This window comes from Plecotus auritus (genome assembly GCF_963455305.1).
Source record: "Plecotus auritus genome assembly, chromosome: 8".
Classification (NCBI taxonomy): Eukaryota; Metazoa; Chordata; class Mammalia; order Chiroptera; family Vespertilionidae; genus Plecotus; species Plecotus auritus.
The window spans coordinates 141,451,509-141,476,463 of NC_137782.1; the positions used below are offsets into that span (position 1 = coordinate 141,451,509).

General features: G+C 34.7%; 2 protein-coding genes across 5 annotated transcripts in view; one reads left to right on the top strand and one right to left on the bottom strand.

Moving 5' to 3' along the window:
* Positions 1 to 24,955, bottom strand: part of VRK2 (VRK serine/threonine kinase 2) — a 167,778-nt gene that overhangs the window by 38,614 nt on the left and 104,209 nt on the right. The window contains exon 14 of one of the 3 annotated variants that reach the window (XM_080686709.1): positions 12,329 to 12,628. The exons of 1 other annotated variant lie outside the window; for it this stretch is intronic. In XM_080686709.1, the coding sequence (XP_080542835.1) occupies positions 12,627 to 12,628 (2 nt within the window). In that variant the 3' untranslated portion in view covers positions 12,329 to 12,626. Of the gene's footprint in view, positions 1 to 12,328; positions 12,629 to 19,880; positions 19,950 to 24,955 lie in introns of those variants that run through there. One more of the 3 variants, XM_080686710.1, reaches the window with a different exon arrangement.
* FANCL (FA complementation group L) overlaps positions 1 to 24,955 on the top strand; it is a 60,934-nt gene that overhangs the window by 7,093 nt on the left and 28,886 nt on the right. For both annotated transcript variants that reach the window (XM_080686721.1, XM_080686722.1), the window contains exons 2-6: positions 5,240 to 5,298; positions 6,831 to 6,891; positions 10,252 to 10,308; positions 12,753 to 12,853; positions 22,680 to 22,776. In XM_080686721.1, the coding sequence (XP_080542847.1) occupies positions 5,240 to 5,298; positions 6,831 to 6,891; positions 10,252 to 10,308; positions 12,753 to 12,853; positions 22,680 to 22,776 (375 nt within the window). The remainder of the gene's footprint in view (positions 1 to 5,239; positions 5,299 to 6,830; positions 6,892 to 10,251; positions 10,309 to 12,752; positions 12,854 to 22,679; positions 22,777 to 24,955) is intronic.

The following is a 24,955-nucleotide window of genomic DNA, read 5'->3' on the forward strand; positions in this document are numbered from 1 at the left end:
TTTCCCTCCACAGAGTTTGTGCAATTTTTTTGTTTGTTTGTTTTAGATCTATGAGGTGGTTTTTTCATTTAATTTGGAAAAACTTCAGCCATTATTCAAATTTTTTTTTGTTTCCCTCTCTCTCTTACCTGTATTGGGGACTTCAAATACATGCATGATAGGCCAATTTAAGTTGTTGCATAATTCATTAATGGTCTGCCTTTTTTTTTTTTTTAAACAATCTGTTTGTTTTTGGATGTTCTATTTCTGTGTTTCAGGTACACTAATATCTATTTTTGCAAGGTTTAATGTGTTGATACCATCTAGCATATTTATCACTTTGACATTGTATATGCATTTTTTTATCTTTTAAATATGGGTCTTCCTTTATATCTCTCCCATGTGTATTTAGCATACTCATGCTTTCCTTAACCTTCTTGAATATCTGTAATATTGTAATAACTGTTTAAGAATTTTAAAGCAGTTCTATCATCTGTTTTTGTATTTCTCTTGATTTTTCTTTTTATTATGAATCTTATTTTCCGGTTTCTCTGCATACCTGGTATATTTTGATTGAATGCCAGACATTGTGCATTCTACTTGTGGTGTGCTAGATATTATTCTCTTAAATATTCTTGAGATTTGTTCTAAGCAGCAGTTAAGTTACTTGGAAATGGTTTGATCTTTTCAATGTTGGCTTTTAAGCTATGTTAGGCAGAAAAAGAATAGACTTTGTCTCTATCACTGCGGCAACACTTGTATTGTTGGCTTTATAGTACAAGGTTGTCCACTTTGATGGGAAGAAGTCCAACCTTGTGTGAGCTCCAAGATTGTTTTGCATGCTCCATTCTCATGGTTCACCAGCTTTGGGTGGTTTTCTCACATCCATGTAGCAATCACTATTTAGCTAAAGACTCCTTTGGATGAATCCTCTGAAGTTCTCTAGTTTACTTTGTAGTTCTTTCTTCCCCATGTATTTCATCTTTGGTGCTGTACATTATGAATCCTGCATACCTTTACCTCCCCTAATTCACCCTTTCTTTTTAAACCAGGGAGAATATTGGGCTCTATTTCATTCTTCATCCTTGCCCTGCAGCCTGAAAATTCTCCAGGCCATACAGCTGACTATTTATAGAGATTTTCTCATTTGTTTCCCTTTTTCAAGGATCACTGTCCTATAATGCCTATTGTTTGATGTCTGACAAATCATTGTTTCATACATATTTTGTCCAACGTTTTAGTTAGTGGGATGGTAAATCCTGTATTTATTTTTTTATCATGGCTAGAAGCAGAAGTTTCCTTTTAGTTTCTTAAAAATTGTATTCCATTGTTGCTTTTTTAAAAAAATGTTGCTTTGAGAAGTCTGATGCCAAAATTATTCTGTCTCCCATATAAGTTATTTGATTTTTTTCTTAGAAGCTATGTACTTTCTACATTATTTTAGAAGTGTGTTCATTAAGATAAATCTCAGAGTTAGTCATTATGAGTCACTTTTCTCATGTGTCCAGTTGTCCTTTTCAGTATGTGAATTTTCAGAAAATATTCTTGGATTATAATTTTAAATAGTCTTTTCTTCTATTTTGTTCTCCTTTTCATGTTTTCCAATTATTTGTATATTAGATTTCCTATACTTGTTTTCCACTTCACTTGCTTTTTTCTGATTGTCTTTAATTTTTTACTAATTTGATAATTTTCTTGCTTTTTCTTTGCCTCTTCTGAATTTTTATTTTACTCTATTGTTCGTTGAACTCCTATTTATTACATTTTAATATCTTTTCATATTTTTCTTCATTTTTTAAAAAATTTACAATTTCTGTTCTTGGTTTTTGAATTTCTGACTCTGGGTATAAACACTCAAAAATATATAATTCAGCATTGTAATTTGTTTATCTCTGCAGTTTTTGCATGGCAGACTATCATCACCTGAAATGTTTTGAGTCTCTTATTCTGTTTTTGTCTCATAGTAGTATGGCATTGATGAAGTCAATAGCTTTTAAGTTTGGAACTGTTTGGCTGTTTACAATAGTTTATAAAATTATTAGTTCAGGAATACACTGTTCTGTCAGTGAAGCAAAGTACAATTTATTTAATGGATGATGTTTTTGTAGTGCTGAGGGGAGGAGCTGAGTGTTTCTATTTTGTTACATAAGATCCTAAGTTTGCCACTCTTACTTTTTTTTTCTCCTAGCACCCAGTTTCCAAAGTATTTCCTTCCCTGCCTTTTTACCATCTTCTATTCCTACATTTCTTTTCCAAGACAAATGCCTTGCCTTTTGTGTTCATGTTTAGTCTCTTCCCTGTAGTCATTGTTCTACCATACTCTGATCTACGAGATTATTTATTACTAGAGGCCCAGTGCACGAAATTCGTGCCTGGGGAGGGCATGTATCCCTCAGCCCAGCCTGTACCCTCTCCAATCTGCGACCCCTCGAGGGACTGCCCGTTTAGGCCCGATCCCGGTAGGATCGGGCCTAAATGGTCTGTTGGACATCCCTCTCACAATCCGGGACTGCTGGCTCCCAACTGCTCACCTGCCCCCCCTTCCTGATTGCCCCTAACCGCTTCTGCCTGCCAGCCTGATCACCCCTTAACCACTCCCCTGCCAGCCTGATTGATGCCAAACTGCTCCCTGCCAGCCTGTTTGCCCCTAACTGCCCTCCCTTGCAGGCCTGGTCACCCTTAAGTGCCCTCCCCTGCAGGCCTGGTCCCCCCCAACTACTCTCCCCTGCAGGCATGGGTCCCCACCAACTGCCTTTCCCTGCAGGCCCAGTCACCCCCAACTTCCCTCCTCTGCCAGCCTGGTCACCCCTAACTGTCCTCCCCTGCAGGCTTGATCGCCCTCAACTGCCCTCCCTTGCAGGCCTGGTCCCTCCCAACTACCCTCCCTTGCTGGCCATCTTGTGGTGGCCATCTTTGACCACATGGGGGCAGCCATCTTGTGTGTTGGAGTGACGGTCAATTTGCATATTACTCTTTTATTAGATAGGATAGAGGCCTGGTGCACGGGTGGGGGCCAGCTGGTTTGCCCTGAAGGGTGTCCCGGATCAGGGTGGGGATTCCCTTGGGGCATGTGGCAGCCTGGGCGAGGGGCCTGTGGTGGTTTGCAGGCTGGCCACACACCCCGGCGACCCAAGCGGAGGCCCTGGTATCTGGGATTTATTTATCTTCTATAATTGAAACTTTGTAGCCTTGAGTAGAGCCAAGCCTCCTGCTCGTTCCGTGGCCGCATCCATTTTTGTTGGGGTTTATTTATCTTCTATAATTGAAACTTTGTAGCCTTGAGTGGAGGCCTGGGCCTGCCAGGGTGTGCAGAAAGCTTGGCTTCCTCCATTGCCAGGGGCAACTCAAGCCTCCTGCTCTTTTCAGCTCTGTGGCCGCAGCCATTTTTGTTGGGATTTATTTATCTTCTGTAATTGAAACTTTGTAGCCTTGAGTGGAGGCCTGGGCCTGCCATGGTGTGCGGAAAGCTTGGCTTCCTCCATTGCCTGGTAAACCCAAGCCTCCTGCTCGCTCAGTGGCCGCAGTCATCTTGGTTGGGTTAATTTGCATGCTCACTCCTGATTGGCTGGTGGGGATGGCTTGTGGGTGTAGCGGAGTGATGGTTAATTTGCATGTTACTCTTTTATTAGATAGGATTATTTTTGTAATTGGTCCAGGCCCCTCTTCTCTCTTCCATGCATTTTTTTCTGAACCCTCTAGCTGTCTAAAATGAGTGCTGTTGGAGTTCCAGATTGGAAACAACTGAAAAGCGATCTATATATTTTTTTCTGCAGGTAATTTGAAATTTAGTGTTCTCTGTCTTCTGATTTTACTGAAGATGAGATTTGTGTATGTGTGTGTGTGTGTTTTCTTAATATTGATCTATTTAGTGTTTTGGGAGGATGTGTGGAGAGGTTCACATTTAGGCAACTATCAGTACTTTTGTTTCCTCTAAGCCTGGAAAATCTTTTTGAGAGCAATTAAGAAAAAAAAGCTAATTTGGATATTTTCTTTAATCAGAAACGTATGATGGCATGGGACATGGCATTTGACCTTTTAAAAATGGCTGGATTTTGCAAATGAGGGAGTTTGGAATTTTATTCTTTCAGATAACATAGCAATAGAGAAGTTTTACTATTTTTCATGTAAATTTTGAATTCAAGATTGTTCTTACACCTAAGTGTGGGATGTCTATAAAGTTAGGTTAAAGTTACTACATAATACCTTTTAGTGCTTTAATGAAATAGTGAATTATTGTTACTTGACCTTTTGAAAAGGTCAGTAGTACATTTTGTTTCATTTTTTTAAACGACATTTAAATGTAATGAAAGTCAGAACTGTAATATTACCATGAAAGTAAAGGTTATGGGGTACATTTAATTGTGTTCCTCTACTTTTGAAACTGCTTTGAGGGAGACTGTGCTAAAATTCTTGTGGTAATTGTTTTTCGAGAATTTTATTACTCTTTTTCATTTTATAATGTTGGAGTAAAAGATTATAATTCTGTTTGTCCTTTTCTGCCTACCTTTGCTCAGATTTCATGTGTATTATCCTATTTAAGTTACAAAGTTTAAGCTGCTTGCTCATCTACTTTCTCAAGAAAGTAAAGCTGAATATATTTCTGAGGACAGTCCTTCCTTCCTTAGAAAGACTCCTGAGTAAAATTTTATGTATTCAAATGTATAGCTAGTGAATATGTAAGTTGAAAGAAGTAATGTAATATGTTAGCAATTTTATTAACTGTCTGCAAATGTGGGAGAATTAAATACATTCTGATTTATGAAAATATTACTCTGATGTTTGTATATTTAGATTATTTAACCAAATATATTTTTATTTTATAAAATATAGAACATTGGAAATATGATGCCTATAATGTATTACATAATCTTATTTTACCTATCAACGTTATGACTTCTATATTCAAAGCAATTTGAAGAAGTTTTCTTTTTCATACATTTATTTCCCAAGAAATAACATTTAAAAATCTTTGTCTACATTAACAATTTCTTATAACTCTTATGTTTATGTGAGTGACTATCTCTTTGAAAACAATTTTAGTGTTTTGATTTCCCAATAATTACAAAGTTTTCGACAGTTATTTTTCCTCAAATGCAATATTATGTTGCTTATATTTTAATAGGTATAAACATTTGGATAAAGTTTATACCGTTTAGAAAATAAAGGAAACGTTGCCTTTTCTATATGATTCTAAAATTAAGTGAAACTCATAACATTAAATGAAAGGTGAAAATTTGAACCTTTTCAATATTTTCCACAGGGAAGAGACTTCCATCTTAAAATATTGTTGCCTGAAGATTTGCAGCTGAAGAATGCAAGGTGATGTGTTTTGTTCTGTACTTGCATCTTTATGGAATGGGTAGTCAGTTAATCTGCTATAAAGTGATTTCAGTCATTAGAATTTTGCCTAAAATGCTTATTAGTCATTTCTGATTTTCCCAAGTCACTGTGCATTTGTAAATGATTTTCCCTGGTGCTGAAGTACTTTTCAAAGGTGACACATTAATTCTCTAATTTTCTTTTTTATTTAAAGCAGTAAACAGCAACTGTGTAAATTTCACTAGCAAGTATTGAACTGAAGTATAAAGGGAGAATACAAAATAATTAGAATTAGTACAGACAGCCTGTCAAGGAATGTCAAGTGATGAGACTAGAAATTTAGGTAGCGCCCCGAATCTCATTTCTGCTCCTAAATATCTCTAAGGGTAGGGGGTAAGGAAGACTCCAGAGGCATTTACAAGAGTAGAATTGATGGATTTTGTGACTGATTAGAAGTGGGAAATAAGAGGGAAAGAGGAATGGAGGATGCTTTCCAAGTTCCTGGCTTAGATCACTAAGCTAGAGAAGAGGGCATTGATGGAGAAATTGTTTTAAGACATATCAGTTGTGAAATATCAAGAGAGGCTATTCAGGAGGTAGTAGAGTATTGGTGTGTTAATTCCAGTGTGATTCTTGGACTGGAGATGCATGTGGAATTCACAGTAGGCATGGGGTTTGGGGCTCTGAGTATGGATAGACTTCCAGCGCTGCATGTGTGGGGTGGAAAGAAAAAGCCAGTGAGGGTATACCCAGTGAGGGTAAATAAAGAGGACCTTGGAGGAAGACTAAGGATTGACCAGAAAAGTAAGGGGAAAAACTGAAGCCAAACACAGGGAGACTTAAGGAAGGAGTGGTTAATAGTGCTGAGTGTTGCAGAGGGATCATGTTAGAAATGATTAGGTTTTATGTAGACACAAGACAGGTGTATTGGGTTTTAGAGTGGATGAGTGGGTAGAAAGGAAATGTAAACAGTATAAACTACTTTGAAGAAAAGGAGTGGCCAGTGCTGGGAAACTCAGGCCTCCTATTTCTAGGTAAGTTAAATCTCTTCCTAGAAGAGTTACTTGCCTAACAATGGTGAGAGCACAGCTAAGACGATCCAGTAGATAGATGAACATTAACTATCAGTAACACAATTAAAAGGCTGTATCCTTTTAGTTATATTACTCTGGAATTTGAAGAAGATTATATTGCTACATAAACTCTCAAATATAAGTTCTGTATATTAAGATCTGTTGGTTCTATTTAACCTACCTCGGAGCAGAATCTGATTCAATAGATAACATTGCTATGTTAAAAAAAAGATGTATTGTTTGCCTGTCATTTATTGATTGCAGTTATTTATATTTTGAAGTAAAATTAGTACTGTCAGTTTGAAGACTTTGAACTTTATAAGTGGTAAAAATTTTATTAACTTTTCAGAATTATGTTTGTCATTCTTTTCTATGCTCATGCCTGTTTGTGTTAGCATACATGTAAGTTTTTTCCTATTCTGAACAATTAACACATTATTTTATTCCATTAAATTTTAGATTACTATGTAGTTGGAAGCTGAGGACAATACTTTGTGGATACCATCAAATAATACAACAAGTAAGTCCTTTACAAGGTTTATGTTTTAAGCAAGGGCAAGAAATTACTAAGTTTTTTTTTAAAGACTTATTGTGCAGAATGCTGTAACAAGCTAGTGCTAAATTTTGTAGGTTTTATCTCTATGAAATATTTTAAGGATCTATACATTATGTAAAGTGTTTTTCTGTCTCAGAATCCTTAGCAGATCTCTGGGCAGCATTTATGTTCAAGATTTCCATCCTTGAGACTTCAGGTTCTTCAAATGCATTCACCCTTATCCATATCCATCACTTTCTGAGTGATTTTTTCTGCTAAGACTGAATAGTGGTGGTATAAAGAAATGCCAGGACCCATTTAGGAGTTGTAGGATATCTGTGACAAAAATGGGATTGTAGTTCTAGATTAGTAACAGAAAAGGCATGGAGATCACTTAGGATCATGTATGTGGACATAATAGGAGTAGCTGTAAAGGCCACATTAGTGAGATATAGGCAGGATTAATTTAGTTATTCTTTTTAAAATTATTGTATACTAGTAACTGGAAGTTTGTACCTTTTGATCACCTTTACCCATTTCGCCCACCCTCTGTACCCTGGTTTAGTTATTCTTAATGTTTAGGTTCCTCTACCTGAAAATTCCTTTAAAGAGTAAAGAAACTTTAAAACAAAATCACTGTTACTAAAGCAAAGGAAAAGAATGAAATGCCTCTTGTAGAAAAATAAATTAAGTAGAAATGCATTTCATTCGTATGCTTTTCCCTCTTATATTTTCTGTATCTAAAAGGCAGATTATTACCTATGATAACTGACAGTGACAGAAACTCTCACATAAAGCATTACTGAACCAAAAAGAAATAATAGGAGAGAAACTATTTGATTTGTAGAATGTAGGCTGTAATTGCTGGCAGTATAATTACAGCAGTTTTTTAAAGGGATGCTTAAATTATTTCTTCTGTTTTTTTTTTCCCATTGCTCCCTCTCTATCTGCTATGACTATTTATATTATACTAGAGGCCTGGTGCACGAAATTCGTGCACGGTGCAGGAGGGGGGGGGTGTGCCCTCAGCCCAGCCTGCACCCTCTCCAATTCGGGACCCCTCAGAGGATGTCCGACTGCCAGTGTAGGCCCGATCCTGGCAGTCGGACATCCCTCTCACAATCCTGGACCGCTGGCCCCTAATCGCTCACCTGCCTGCCTGCCTGGTCACCCTTAACTTCTCCTCCCCCTCCCCCCCCCAGCCAGCCTGATCGTCCCTAACTGCCCTTCCCTCCCCCGCCGGCCTGGTCGCCTCAAACTGCCCCCTGCTGCCGGCCAGGTCGCCCCCAACTGCCCCCCCCGCCGGCCTGGTTGCCTCTTCCTGCCTCCCCTGTCAGCCTGGTTTTCCCCCAACTGCCCCTCTCTGCTGACCTGGTTGCCCCTAACTGCCCCCCCCCCAGCCTGGTCACATCCAACTGCCCCCCCCCCCTCCGCTGGCCTGGTCGTCCCCAACTGCACCCCCTGCCAGCCTGGTTGCCCCACGCAGCCTGCTGTTCAGTCATTTGGTCGTTCCTCACTAACTCCCCTGCCAGCCTGGTTGCCCACTCAGCCTGCTTGTTCAGTCGTTTGGTCGTCCCTCACTAACCCCCTGGCCGGCCTGGTTGTAGGCAGCCATCTTATGAGAGTGTGATGGTCAATATGCACATTACCTCTTTATTATATAAGATATCAAAATTTAAGAAGTGAATCTATTGAGATATTTAAATAGCCTGAAAATCTTGTTAATAAAGACTAAGTATAATAATAAGATCTCTGTTTTTCTTCACCAATTCACCCAGAAGGTTCCTAGAAAAAGTCCCAATTACTTAATCTCCTTTCTGCCCTCAAGTTGGTTATGTAGAACCCAATATTAGTTGAGTCTTTGTTTTATTCCAAGTCCAGATGAATATCACTATTCTTTCTATGTTTCATTTTTTTTTATTGAGTTCAATGAGGAAGGAAGAGGGAGAGAGAGAGAGAAACATCAATGATGAGAGAGAATCATTGATCGGCTGCTTCCTACATGCCCCCTACTGGGGATTGAGCCCACAACCCAGGCATGTGCCCTTGACTGGAATAAAAAATGGGACTCTTCAGTTCGCAGGCCGACACTCTATCCACTGAGCCAAACTGGCTAGGGCTCTTTGTATCTTTGTATCATTGTAAATATGGGTCAGGGGGTCAGCAGTCTTTTTCAGTGAAGGACCAGATAGTAAATATTTTAGGTGTTGTGGACCGTAAGTTCTCTGTTACAGCCACTCAACTATGCCCTTTAGCGCCAAAGCAGCCATGACAACAGGTAAAGGAATGGCTTAGCTGCATTTCAGTACAGGTTTATTTACAAAAGCATGCATTGGCTGGATTTAGCCTCTGGACTGTAGTTTGTAGACCCTGGATGTAACTTATTACTCATTTCTACCAAATTGAGGGGAGGGGAAGAGATACTGTATAGAAGAAGGGAAAATCAAAGACTTGTTCTAAAACATGAACACACTCAAAGTTATGTTAAGATGTGAATCTTATGTCTCATACATTGCTAAAATATCTTAGATTATTATTTTTGTCTCTAAAGGGAGTGAACAAATTCATATATTTACTTTGTCTAGAACTGTGTGGCTGTAGTGAGGGCATCACAAAAAGTAACAAAAATACAATATTTTGAATTCAAGCAGAGAAATGATAAAGAACTTTAAGAAAACAATTTTAAATTATTTTTTTGCTTTTTCTGTATAGTTATTTTATTTTAAGAATGATTTCTAAGAAATGGAACAGTGATTCTTAAGTACTCATTCTACTTTAGAAGTTTACTTTTGCCATTTTGTTATATTAGTTTTACCTTATTGAAAGATTGACTCCTTTTGAATTAATATGGGTTAATCGTGAAAGGACAAAAATAATAATTACAGGTCATCTTTAAGGTCAATAAAAATAAAAATAGTATTATAATTATTAATTAATTGCTCTAAATAGATTATTTTAGTTGTATAGATTTGCCTGATTTTTATATTTTATGTGCCTAGTTCCACTTCCTTCACTCCCTTAAAAAATAATGATGTGGTTTGCTAGATTTGCTAAACTTGACAGTAATCAGTGCTGAAGGAAGAGAGGAGTGTGTGAGGTTTTAGGTGACATTCTACTCAGTTTAGTATATCTCACAGAGTAGATTTTAAATTCTGATTTACTCTTTCAGAATGAAATTCGTAGGAATAGTAAGGATGTTGACTAATACTTCAATTCTTAGACTTTTATGATGTAATATAATTAATATTTTTTAACATTCACATAAACATGTATTTTATTTTAGTTTCAGTGGATGGAATATTCATTGTACAAGTGAAATTAATTGGAAATGTCATTTTGATCTAGAGAATGAAGCACTCTCCTGATCTAATGAGCTTTATGATGGAGTTGAAGATGGTCTTGGTAGGTATTTGTTTTCTAACACTGTTACCATAAGTCTTGATTGCTTTTGTAATACCTGTATCTTTTTTATCTTACTGTGAAAATCTTGGTTTCTAGTATTAACATAATTATTATTTTTGGTCTATTGGTCATTTAATTTCAAAGAAATAATCATTAATTCAAAACTGAAAATACTGAGTTCATCTCTGAGTCACAATATTCTCTTTAGTACATTTATTACTGTAATTCTGACTAACATGAGATCCTATTTTTTAGCTTTCTAAAGAAATATGGACAGTATTGGTGATATTATTACACATTTATGACAGTGTATCTAAAAATGGAAGAATTATTAGTTTATTTGTTGGGGTGTGTTATTAGTAATAGGGTTCCTATAATACAATCACTGATAAAAGTATTGATACCTCAATGAAATCAGTAGTTACTGAATTTGTTCAGGAAAATTTGTAAATCTTCCGTGGAGTTTCCTAGTAATAATTGGGCATATAAGAGCTGTTCTGTATGTATTTAATAAATGAACAATTACCCATATTTTTAAAAACTGTATGAGGTGTAGGTTATTTTATTCCTATTTTAGAGCCGAGTCATTAACTGCCTAAGACCTCAAAACTAGGAAATATTCAAGTTAGGATTTAAAACCTCTGAGTGTGAATCCTCTGTGTTCTTTCTACTACATACCTTTGCTTCCTTCTCCACGAAGAATGCTTTGCTTCTCTGCCTTTGCTTTTTTCCTGTTATGGTTCTACAATAGGAGTAACATGTATGACCTAAGGTAGAAGACAGAGTTTAAAAATATCATAAATTTAGGATTAAAATACTGTTTTTATTATTACCCAAGTTTCTTTTTACTTTCAATATTTGAGGGTAGCAATAATTAATATTTCTGAATAAAAATAGAAATTTCAAAGGAAATACTATATACGTGTTATATGCATAAGTACAGGAACTGTACTGACATTTTTTTTTTTTTTTTTAGAAATGGATAATCTTAAAAATACAAATATATTTTTATGGATCATCAGGCTATCATCAGATATCATTAGGTATTTAGTTTGTAAAAACAAAAACAAACAAACAAAACTCTCGTGTTTTCTAGGAGTTTACCTTCTAATCAAATTTAGATTGATACTTTGGGCTTTACAAATCTGCTTTCACAGGGTTTTTTATTTTTAAAATCATAAAACAGATTTAGAACTTTATTAAAGTACTTCCAGTTAATAGTTCTGATTTTGAAATACTGTTTTGTAAAATCTGTTTCTTTCCAGTGTTCCCTTAATTTGATAGTATCTTATCCTTGTTAAAAAAAAGTATAAGCACTAATAATTAAACGTATACTTAAAGCATTAAAATTTATACCTTTTATTAGGGTTACATTTACATAATTTTTATGCTTATTTCCATATGGTTTTGGTATTGTATCAGATTTCTTTTTAAATTTTACTGGTTTAGTTTTTAGATCAGACCATATGAACATCTATGTAATTTGTAGATAACATTTATTTTTATTTTCCAAATAAGATATTTGTCTACGTTCGCACCTTTGCAGTAATTGTAATTTTTAACCTCAGCAATTCTAGTGATGTTTGTATTGCTTCTAAAACGTAATTTTAGTTTTGTTTAGAGGAACATAAATCATCGTAAAGATATCTTAGGTGAGCCTAGTAGAAAAAGCAATTGTGATCTAACCAGATGGCAAAACACTTGAACTTGCCCAGTCTGGGAGTTATACAGAATGAAGAAAGAAATTAGCAGGTAAGTATTTATTGTGATAATGAAGGGTTTTTGTTTATAAGGTAATTCGTAATGGTGTACAAATGTATCAGTTTAGGAAATGTACTTAGAGTTCAGGCTCTTCTTTAAAGGTACATGTTACTTTCTATCAAACATGTCCCAGGAGTAGTAAGATAGTAATGAAGCCTTGGGAATGAGTATTCTTTAAAAAAAGTTTTTCATCTTCGATAAGCATAATAGAGGAGAATATTAAAGTTAAGGTTGAAGGTATAATTGACTTTTTTTTTTAATCCATTCTATTTTTTAATTGATTTAAGAAAGGAGAGGGAGAGATAGAAACATCAATGATGAGAGATAATCATTGATTGGCTGCCTCCTGTATGCCCCACACTGTGGATTGAGCCTGACGCCTGGGCATGTGCCCTGACCAGGAATTGAACCGTGACCTCCTGGTTCATGGGTTGACGCTCAACCACTGAGCCACACTGACCAAATAATAATTTTTATATGATCTTCAGTGCAGTCCTTTAACTTTTTCATGTCCCTCTTTTTTTTCTTTATGAGAAGTAGAAAGATTCAGCTGGATTTCCTGTAAAAATAATGGACACTTTAGTTAGGTACAGAGAAGATTATGAAATTGTTTTGTGTAATCAGGTACTAACAAATCATTGTCTGGCATTCCACAGCTGATCCAAGTTTTTTCTTTTAAACAGGAAGTTGCTTTAAAGAATAAACAAGAAATACATGCACTACCTCCTCCTCCCCAGTTCTACTCAAGCCTTATTGAAGAAATAGGAATTCTTGGTTGGGATAAGTATGTCTATTTTAAAATATGTTTTAGAAATGTCTTTCTTTTACACATTTCAACTTAATATTTTTTCAGTGTTAGCAATCTATTTTATACCTGTTTTTAGTCAAAGTGTTTCATTGTAATTAGAGTGTCTGATCCTTATTGTGGTTATGAATTAAAGGGATGTTATCATGAAAAAATGACCTACAAAGTAAAATACTAAATTTGTGAAACAATTACATATTTTCACTGAACATATTTTTTAAACTTATTTTTTTAACTTTTATTGTGATATAATTAATAAATATAATTATAATATATTTAAAATGTACATTGTGATGATTTGATATACATATGCATTGTGAAAATATACCCACAGTTGTGTTAATTAACATATCTATCACCTCACATATTTGTTTTTTTAATTTTTATTTTGTTTACATTTTTGTGGTCAGTTTTCTTGTTGCTATTATAGAGGGGAGAATTTTTAGAACTTCTGAATGCCATTTTGTTGATGTCACCAAAACTATTTAGGCTTGTATCTACCACCTATGTCTTCTATTGTCTAACCTTGCCCAAATCCTTATTCTCATGCTCTGTTCCAGAATTGGTAAATCGGCAAAGGGAAAAATGACTGCAAAATTTTTATTTACCTCTCTTCTATTCCCCCTTTTAAGAACTTGGTCCTTCAAGTCCTGGTTGCCTTAGCAGTTCTTTGATGCATTCATGCTTTTTTCCCTTTTCTCTTAATCTGGTTACTCTAGTTGTTCTCAGTGGAAGTTTTGGTCTGTAGCAAGCTTCTCCATCTTAGCCAGACAGATGTTACCTATAATTTTAAATGTGTTATTATGGTGTTATTGAGGTTAATTTTAATTTATGAGATTTGGCTTTATTTGATAAGGTGTTATTCCTGAATAGGATTTGGGATGGATGGAACCTTTATAATAAAACTAGAGGCCCAGTGCACGAAATTCATACATTTGGGGTCGGGGTCCCTTAGCCCGGCCTGTGCCCTCTCGCAGTCTGGGAGCCCTCAGGGAATGTCTGACTGCCGGCATTTGTACATCCTTAGACACTGCCGCCGCTGTGCTCGCCATCCATGAGCCCAGCTTGTGGCTGTGTCTGCCCCCTGGTGGTCAGTGCGTGTCATAGCAACCGGTGTTCTGCCGTTTGGTCGATTTGCATATTAGCCTTTTATTATATAGGAGGATTACATATTAGCCTTTTATTATATAGGATGTAGCAAACAAATGGAAGGAAGAAGACAAGAGAAGACGAGTAATGAATTAAGATGCGCTAATAGCAATTCTGCTGAGGTTATGAAGGTGTGTCTCAAGGCATTGATGACATGGACTCTGCCATTTTTTGGATGTAAGGTGACAGAATAGAGAAAAATTATTTTGACTTATTTTCAGGTGCTTAATATTAAGACCTTAGTTTTTAAAATAGTTAAGGATGTAGAAAGGGAGTGGAAAGGGAAGAGATAATGGTTCTAGTTTTGTTTTGTTAAATTGATAAAGTGAATTTGAAACAGTTTTCTATGTGAATGTGACATATTTCAGAGAACTCCAGTAAAAATTCGTTGAACCACTGATAATTTAAATATAAAATTTTTGAATAATTCATTTCTTTCCAACTAACTGTTATTTGTGAATGCCTGTAATTGAGGGCAGTGAGGATACATACATAGGCAAGACTTAAGATTGTTAATAGAACTTATAACTAGTAGAAGAGTCAGAACTTAAGTAATCACAGTAGTACTTAATTCTAACTGATAAATACTATAAAATATAATTATAGGATTTCTTGAGAGCCATTAGTTACAAAGTTATAAAGAGAAGTAGTGCAAGTATATAAAATACTTTATGGAATAAATGGTTTTAGAGATAAAAGGCAAGTATTGACTTTTGCTTTGTAATATACATATTGTGATGTGACAGAAAAAGGGATAGATCTCTAACTTAGATAATAGGTGAAAGGCAAAAATAAGGATACGAATGCCTCTACCATAACCTTCATCACAATATAAATGTTGGTCTCCACCTTAGACTAAGGTCATTGCACACAAGAACTTTCATTTATGCAGTTGCTGTTATATGCCACTGACTGTGCTATCCACTTTATATAATTCTTATTTAATTCTCAGCATAAGTTTCAAGATAATATATTTATATTCCCAACTTTGTATATATAAATTGAGTGTACACAGCCAAGGCTGGTTGCATGTCAGTGCTCAGGCTTTGTGTATGTGAATGATGCTCCCTGGAGTTGTGGTGTGGGTCAGCTCTGATATACAGCCTTCAATAAAGTTCCCTCAAGTACCTTCAGTGTGTGACTATGGATAAAATTGGCCATATGCAAAATTAATGCATCCTGAGAGACAGTTTCAAAATCTCTTGGCTTAGATTTGAGAAAGGTGATAGTTTAATTATAGTGACTAGGATGCATGATTGAATTAGGTATATAGCTATTACCTAATCATTTGTTTCATAGCTTTACAAATAAAGACTGTTAACAGAAGAGAATTTTTCTGCCTGGATTGTGAGAAGCCAAAGAATAAGATTTGTCAATATTTATCCAACACTGGTAAAGGAAGAAAATCTCCCATCAGTTTTATTTTTGTGTCTTAATTCTTAAATCAGGTATACTTGGTGCACTGATAATACTAGGTTTCAGGACACTCAGAGCTAAAACTGAGACCTGAATTGTACTGTCCCCAAACGAGAATTGCTACATTTTGAGGCCCTGCCTCAGCAGCTAGCTAGCTTTTTCCTTTAAAATACTAGAAGCCTGGTGTACGGATTCATGCACCGGTGGGGTCCCTCAGCTTGGCCTGTGGGGATAGGGCTGAAACCGACTCTCCGACATCCCCTGAGGGGTCCTGGATTGCGAGAGGGAGGTTCTTGGGTGATGCACCCCAGAATCGGGCTCCCTCCTCTCTGGTTCCAGGTACGTCGCCTGAGAACTGCAGCTGCCAAGTCACCACAGCTTGGCAGCTCCTGTGTTGAGTGACTGCCCCCTGGTGGTAAGTGTGTGTCATAGCTACCGGTTGGAGCGTCTGCCCACCTGGTGGTCATTGCACATCATAGCTACCAGTCGAATGGTCGGATGGTCACTTAGGCTTTTATATACAGTATAAAGGTCTTTTAAAAATGATACACATAATGGTTTGTATGACAAACTAGTTTAAGTGGATTATGAGAATCTCAATGATTTCTAGACCATGTCAATATATCCATATTTCCTTTGCATTCTTAACAATAATCTTATAGATTTGTTAGTGTAATAATAAAATCTGATAATAAAAAAAAAACCTTTTTAAGTTAATGAAGACCTTGCTGTGTTTTTAAGTTACATACTTGACATTTCTAATTAATTCTATAGCAGTGGTTCTCATCCTATCTAATGCCGCGACCCTTTAATATAGTTCCTCATGTGGTGACCCCCAAACATAAAATTATTTTCGTTGTTACTTCATAACTGTAATTTTGCTACTGTTATGAATCTAATGTAAATATCTGTGTTTTCCGATGGTCTTAGGCGACCCTGCTAGCAGTTCTCAACCTGCAACCCACAGGTTGAAAACCGCTGCTGTAGAGCCTAAGACCTTTGGAAAATACAGATATTTACATTACAATTCGTTAACAGTAGCAAAATTACAGTTATGAAGTAGCAATGAAAATAATTTTATGGTTGGGGGTCACCACAACATGAGGAACTGTATTAAAGGGTCGCAGCATTAGAAAGGTTGAGAACCACTGCTCTATAGGATCGGGCATTATAAAAAATTAAGTTAGAAATGATACAGAATTAGTAGCCATCTTAAGTTTGATTGCTATTGTTATAATTTCTATACATGTTTAAACTTCTTAAAAAGCACACTAAAAACAGCAAGTTGTTCAAAGGGTAAAGATGAAGATGATATGACAGTTGGGTGTTATGCTGATTCACAAGGGTTAAGGGATGCTAAAAGGTCTTGATGGGCTTCTGTTAACTTCTGCTTGTGTTGTTTTGTAGAGTAGCTCATATAAAACAGTGGGAATTAGATAGAGTCCTTGGTGTTTAGCAGGATTGTCTGGTACTATGAATGTCCTGGAGTTACAGGTGGGCTGATCTACATCTCACTTTACCTAGGATAGTTCTATTAATGAATGCCTTTTATCCTGACCCCTGTCAGTCTCAAAAGTGTCCCAGTTTGGAAGAAATTCATAGTCACCTTATTTATAGCCTATCTTATGGTTGTTTTAATAATCACATGGCCCCAGATAATTCAGAGATTAAATGGGGAAGTGATATGATGGTTTTATCACTTTTATAGCATATTACTTATCAGAGTGAATAGAATTCAGGTATTTGGCCTTTCAGATTTGTCTTGGGAAAGAGCTGAGTTTTACCTAATTTGTTGTACCACTGAAGGATTGTTAACATATCTCAACATATATTAAATTAGATTTTTAATTACGCCTATTATTTTAGTAATGGATTTGATCCAGTGATGATGATATGTTCTATAATTCTCAATGAATTTCAAAGAACTATATAACATATTGGAGTAAATGGAATACTTGTTTATACTAAATTAATTTCAATAACTGGACAAGGACTTTAATTCTGACTTATCAGCTGTGTGACCTCGGTCATGTAACCTCCCTGAAGAGCCACATTTCCTTCATTTTTCAATTGAAACTAATAATGAGTATTGAAAAGAAACATGTTATGTGACTCAGTTAATCCCTGTCTAAAGTAGCTATAAAGTTGTTGAGACACTAGTTCACTCAAAAATGTCAGACTGTATATGAGTTTTACAGAGATTTAATTAGTGTTACGATTTAATTATAACCAGTAATAACTTCTGTTATATAATGCAAAAGAACATAGACGTTAATAAATTACCTTTATAAGAATGTTTTTCCTCATTCATATCCAAATCATTGAATTGCAAATTATCTAATAGTGAAAAATTTTGTTTTTCTAAATTGGTTATGTGTTGATAGTATCTAATTTAAACAGAATGTGCATTCAGTTGTTTACAACACACATGTGAAGCAATAACATGAACCAATCTGAATAGCTTTTCCATGTTCATTTAATACATAGAGCATTGGCACATACATTGAAGTGTAAAACTTTTATATTCCTTACAAAAAGCAATAAACTTACATGAAAAGCAGAAGTGTGAGAGTTTTAAGAAAGGTGAGGTCCTTTTGAGTTACAAATAATTTAAAAAGGTACGTAGGGGAGGTGGGTTTTGGGATAAGCTTGGAAGGAATATAGAAAGACTTAAAAGGGAGGGATTGATGGAGGCAAGGCTGTAATGATGGAAATGTACAATTCATTTTTGAACTTTTGAGTAAATCATTTGCTCACATAAGAGAATTAATATAAGGGCCAGACTGAAGGGTCTTAATGCTAGACCAAGGACTCTTTATATGCAGTTGATGGAGACTTCATTGAGTATTTTTGAGCAAGGAGTTACTTAGGTAGATTAATGTAGTCATGGAAAGCAGGATAGGTTGGTGTACAGAAGAGACAGGAAGTAAAGACACCAATTAGGGAGGTTGCTTTTTGAAATGTAGGTTTGAAGTATTAATGCTTAAACTTGAGAGTAGTGGTAAAAATAGAAACTTTGATGTTTTATTAAACCATGAAGGTCTTCAGTCTACCTTTTGATGTTATTACTATGTAAATATACCTAGATATTTAAATAAAAGAAAAACTATATAACTTAGGCTGTTGTTCAAAATAGGTACACTATTTCAAGAGATAAAGCACATTCCTTCTGCTGCTCTCTACTGATAACATTCAGCTACTAACAAGAACAACAAAATCTCCCTGAGCTGAAGTATCCTTTTTAAGTGTTATAAAACTTAACTGCCAAGTTTAGTGCCATTTTACTTATTGCAAGCATACTTACAAAGAAATGCCGCAAGTGATAAATACAAAGTAAAGTGCCAAAGGTATATTTTATTTCTTTAGATTTTATATATATGTTTTATATTTTTAGTCAATTTTGAATGTGCCTAGCTAAGTAATAATACCCAAACTCCTTATTTTAAATGTGATTTCACAACTTTAAAAAATATTGAGCATTCCAATGATGAAAGTTTTTAAAATTTATTATTTAAGTGAATTATTTACCTTATTTAAATGAGTAAAAATTATTCCATGTTGTTTAAATCAAGATACTCACCATAACAATAAAGCAGATCATTTAAAATAGACTTTTTTAACAATGATTTTTTAAATTACTTGTAAGAGCTTATCATGTTCTCCCCTCTATAATATCATTTTTATAGACCAAACACTAAGATATTCTTTCCTGTTGTAAATGGATAGAAATATGTTCTTTTAGTTAGGGTACAAGTTAAACTGCTATTAACAAAGAGAACCCCAAATCCTCAATGTTTCAAACAAGATAGAATTTTATTAATCTCTCATTAACAGTTCAGAGGTAGGCAGATGGTCAAGAGTGAGTACAGGTGGCGCTGTCCCACAAGGTCATCCAAGAACCCAGATTTCTTTCATTTGTTTCTCAACTATCTACTGTTGCTTAATTGTTCAGTATAGTAGCTACTAGCCACATGTGGCTATTGGCATTTATATTTAAACTACATTAAAATTTCACTGTCTATAATAGCTATATTTTAAGTTCTCCATAGCCACATGTCACGACTAGCTGTTGTTTTGGATAGTGCAGATGTAGAATACCTCCATTATTGCTGATTGTTTCAGTGGTCAGAGTGGCACTAAGAGAGCTGTTGTTGTCTGCATGGTCTTTGCTGGCTTATATTGCTCAGATCTAGTCTAAAGGAAGGGAGAGTGAGAGGGGCACTAGAGAGGGTTAGGCAACATTTTGTTAATAAAAATAATTCAAAAGATGCACATATCAATCACTTTGGTTATCAGTCTAAAATTTAGTGATAGGCTGATACCCAAGGGCAGCTGGGAAGGATTGCTGGCTGAATGGAGTGTGCCCTGCTAAATCTTGGTGTCATTAGGGGTGCTATAGAGGCAGGGATTCTATTACCAGAAGAAGAAAATGAGAAGAAATACTGGAGGTCATGTAGCAGTGAGGTCACAGTACTCAAGGTGTTAATAATCATGAGATTTCTCCCTGTTCCTGAAACAAAGTAGAAAGAAATCGACATGGGTAAAATGTTTAATTTCAAATGACTAGGCTGAGAGTAACCTAAAGTTATAAATGTTTTTACTGTTTTATTTGACTTCTTAAAGTTTAACAAAATTAATCTTACCATTTTGACTGTACAACCATATTTTGAGCATGACATTTTTATCTAATGTTTTAACTCCATGTCTTCAACTTTATGGAAAGATGATAATCTTTTGTTTGTGTGACTGGAAACAAAAGACTAGAACTTTTATTTCTGTCTAAGAACATCTGAATGAGGAGCAGCAATGTGAAATATAAAAAGGACTAGTTGGTGATACAGTTGTTTTCTTTTCTCTCCCCACCCATCTTACTCTCTTTTTGGATATATTCATCATGGCTATAAATGATTTAAGGCTTATAAAGAAAAGCAGCAGCCTTTTCCCACACCTTTTTTTAACTCCAGTCTTATTCTCTGAGGCAAATACTCTGAAATATTCATGCTTACAACTTCCATATTTTTCAATGATATGCTTATATTCAAAATTGCTTGATTTATTAGTTTTAGGAATTACATAGTGATAACTGTAATTAAAGAGGATTTAGTTCCTATATCACCATCTCTCTCCTTTCTTTACTATTCTTTTATTCTTCAATTAGATTTAATATTCCTTAAACTTCTTTCATGTCCATTTAATTAATGATATCTATCTTTTACTCTCAAATTAGCAATTACAAGTTTTAGTGGTCCCCATCTCCTCTCCTCATTTCTTTCCTCATTCTACTTGTCAATTTTTGTCACCTCTTGGCAGTGGTTAAATATATTTACATTCATTTCTGTAGCTATAATTCTTTTAGCTTTGTCTATTGCTGGATTTTAAAAATTGTAATTAGTAAGCAGTTTGATTTTTTATGACTAAATATTTTTCATTGAAAAGTTAATGGTAGAAAAATTACAATTTTAACATAGCTTCATTGTTTATAATTTAGATTAAAAATTTCCCTTTTTTTTTGGCTTCCTTTTTTTTTTATTAAACATTCCCTTAATTTCTCCTCATATATATCATACCCTCTATTCTATAGACTTTCTTCTTTTCCTTTCTTTGCCAGCTACCTTGCTCCCTGGATCTTCTTTTTCTGTTTTGTTTTGTTTTTAATGTGTTTGTCACCCAGTGTTCCTCAAACCACTTTTTATTTTATAGATTTGTTGAAAATTTGCTTTAGTTGATGCTATTTCCTTCTTATTCTTTTTGTAACTATGGGTTTATCTACATTTTTAAAAAAATTTATTTTTTAGTGAGTAAGGAGAGGATATAAATAAATGCATGTGCTATATCAGCATCTTGAATCTGAAGTGTTTATGTTTTCAAAGAGTTATGTGCCCATATATCTGAACTTAGAGTTATATTGATAAAATGTGTGATAAAGTCTCATATTCTATATTTTTTGGGGTAGGGGAATTTGAGATGCTTACAGATATAGCTGAAAGAAATTAGTGATTAAACATTTATGTATAGTATCATTGACATTTTTGTGTAAGTAAACATTTTTTCTGGAATAATTTTTTTCTAAGACCCTAGACTTTTTATAGATTATGATAAACATTCTTCTGCTGATAAAGACTATCTTATCTTTTAGTTTGTTGTTGAAGATAAGTGCCTTTTTCATATTCATATCTATTTTTTATTACAAATAGTGTTCCACAACTTTATTGCCCAGCATTTTTGAAATTGACCCACTTTCACTATTATACCAGGCAAGTGACTAAGCAGCATTCAGTGATGTTAAAAAAAATGTTTCCTGGGTTAGAAGGCTAATGTTAGTGCTGAACTCTAATGGGTCTTACCATCAGTCTGGGTGATAAGTTGTGCAATACTCTTAGGCTACTTTTTATCTTTACAAGAGAATAGTATTGTAAAAATGTCAAAAAATATCCACATGCCCAGTTCACTAGTAAATATACTACTAAATTTGAACATTTTTGGCAGTAGCTTATGCTACTCAAGGGACCATAGTTTTACAGAATGATATATTTCAAAGGGTATTGGTTTCCGTTGCAGAAAATTCATGCATTTAGAGCAACTTAAAGCCAAAACAACTATGCTTGTGCTATATGTTTAAAATATTAGTCATCTTGAATGCATGCCCAGGTTAAGTGTCAGAAGCTATATATTGCAGAAAAAGAAAATTTATTGTTAGGAGATCAGGCTATACCTGTGCTCATGCAGCATTTTCCTTAGAGGATCAATTTGAGTATGAACTAATCGGCTAGATTTTTGTATAGTAACATTATTGATAATAAAGGAAAAGTTCATCATGGAGAAAACAAATAAAGGAAGCATAGGAGTCTCATACTGTATAAAACTACAGAAATGGATCAAAGACTTTGACAGGAAGTTTAATGTGTACATAAGTAGAAGCTGACAGGAACATGCTGTGTGTGCCAGAGGTTCCAGTGATGGAAAACCGAAACATAGTGCTCACTGACCACAGCATGAGCCTTGACACACATTGTAAATAATCCAGAGATCTATGACTACATTAAGCACTAGGCTGGTGTATTAATGGCAGTAAATCTATATAGCAGCATAAAGGGCTGGCATGCAGAAATCCCTCTGATTAATTTTGCAATGGATTAATAGGAATATAGCAAATATTTTCATTTCGAATCCTACCATTCTCCACCCCTCCCCCCAGTCCTGTCCTCCCTAGTGTGATCACTTTTTATTCTCTTCTCACCAGACTTGTATATGTGGATTCTTGCTTCAGTACCATCAAGTTAAAAGCTGAAGATGCTTCTGGTAGAGAGCATCTAATCACTCTCAAGTTGAAGGCAAAGGTATGTGCTTCATTAAACTGTTATTGTGGTCAGGAAATGCTTCGTGAAATGACCTCTATTAATGTTTTCAATCTAATGAAGTGCCAGCTGCTTCTAAAAAATGTACATATGGTACTTTAAAAAATTATTTTGGGAAGCCTCAAAGAAAATTCAGCAGGTTTCCAAAAGCCTAGATATAATTTCATGTCACTATTTCAGTTCAAAGTTGATCAAAATATAGACTTCATAAAAAAGAAATACTGCAGTAAGATTCAGCAGCTTTAAAGTACCAAAATGTTATTTTTGTAACATCCAATACAGAAAAGAGTTGGAAGTTTCCATTATCCCAAGTAAAGTTCTACTGAAGATCTTTTGTCTTCAACTTAACTATGAATTACCTTTGTAGTTCTTATTTCTGACCCACTCCCAACCACCATACACAGACATACACGTATGTGTATTTTTTGTTTGTTTTGGCTGATTTTTTTTTTTTTACTTCTGTTATTTTAAGAATTTGCCAAGGTTATGTCTCTCTTTATAGGGCCTTTACAGGCTAGTGATCTATAACTATTCATTAATTTATTGGCACAAAATATGGCTGTTTCATCTTTATTTTTTCTAGATTGTGAATTTTGAGAAATAAGTAGAATAAGCAAGTTCAGCATATTAATCATTTATTTAGTAATCACTAGGGAAACATAAGAATTTGAGAAAACCAGGACATCTTTTTTTTATTGTTCCCAGGAGTCATCAATCAACTCTATTTCAGAAGATTGCAGTGATGAAAAGATCAATTGTGTTTGTCCTTTTTAAAAATGTGCCTGGCATTTAAGCTTTCCATGAGAGAGAATTAATATATAAAGCTGTACTGGGTGACACAGAAAAGTTGATATCTTATAGTGCCTCTATATCAGACAAGTTGAGAAATTACTCATTCCCTCTCTTTTCTCACATACAGAATGTTTAGGCATATATAATTTTAAGACTCGTGTGATAAGTGCTAAAAAATATGAGTGGGCTAGAAATCTTATTTGTAAAATAAGTTACATGGATATTTTAGTTAAAATAAAAATAAATTATTTTCTCTTTTAATTTTTAAAGCTGTGCTTTTTTTTAAAACCAAGGAGAAAACTGTCTTTATCCTTCCAAAGGTCACACATACTGCCAGTGGCAAGGGTTCTGTCATTTCCCTCAAAGCTTTATTTGTTTCTGTTTCTTTTTTTTTAAGAGCCTACTTTTTGCAAGCATTTCTACTTACTGAAGGGATAATGCTTTAAGTCTGCACTACCTATACCTACAAAGATGTTATTATTAATTCTAGTTAATGATGTTATTGGTAGTATTGAGAGCGAGGATGTAGCTATTAGTCTTTTCCCTTTTTCTTATGTCTTCACAAGGTAGATAAGGTGACACTTTAAATATTTCTCTGGCGAATCTTTGCAACTGTCAATTTTGCAGTATCAATAGCTATGAAACACTATCATGGATGCCCTGGCAAGAGAGAAGAGAAAGCTTTATTTGAGTTGGGAAAGAATTAGGAAGAAAAACAAATGTGTTTTTTTTTTTCTTTTTGAAAAGACAGTGGAACTGAATGAATCTTACGTTGGTATGATTTACTAGAGTCTTTAATTGTCCATTTAGTTCCATTTTCATAGAGACAGACCTAAGTTCTCTTTTAGATGTGGTCATTTCTTTTCTAGGAATGTTTGGATCTGGGATTGTCAATTAAAAATAGCGATTAGCTGAAACTGTATTAAAAGCACAAAGACACATTGTAATACACTAATCAATAAAAATAAATAAATAAAATGGTACATTTATGTGTTAAAAAAAAAAAAAGAAAGCACATAATGCAAAAATCTTAATCCAGACTAAATTTTAAAGGGTCAAGTTGATTTTTTTTTAACCTTAAAAAAGGCTTATTTTGTAAATATACAAAACTTTATATGTATATATTGTAAAGAAATTCATTAGTTGAAGTATTTTTATTCTGGTAAAATAAGAATAAATTCTGCTCCTTCCCTTACTATCTCCAAAACCCACAAAGAAAATAGTACCAATTTGACTAGATGCTTCCTATTAAAAATAAATATATAAACAAAAAAGAACTATGGTAAGGGAAATAGTTAAGTTTCTTTTGTTTTTATAAGTGTATTTTTATGCATTACTCAATACTTATAGTATATCCTGAACTGTGGGA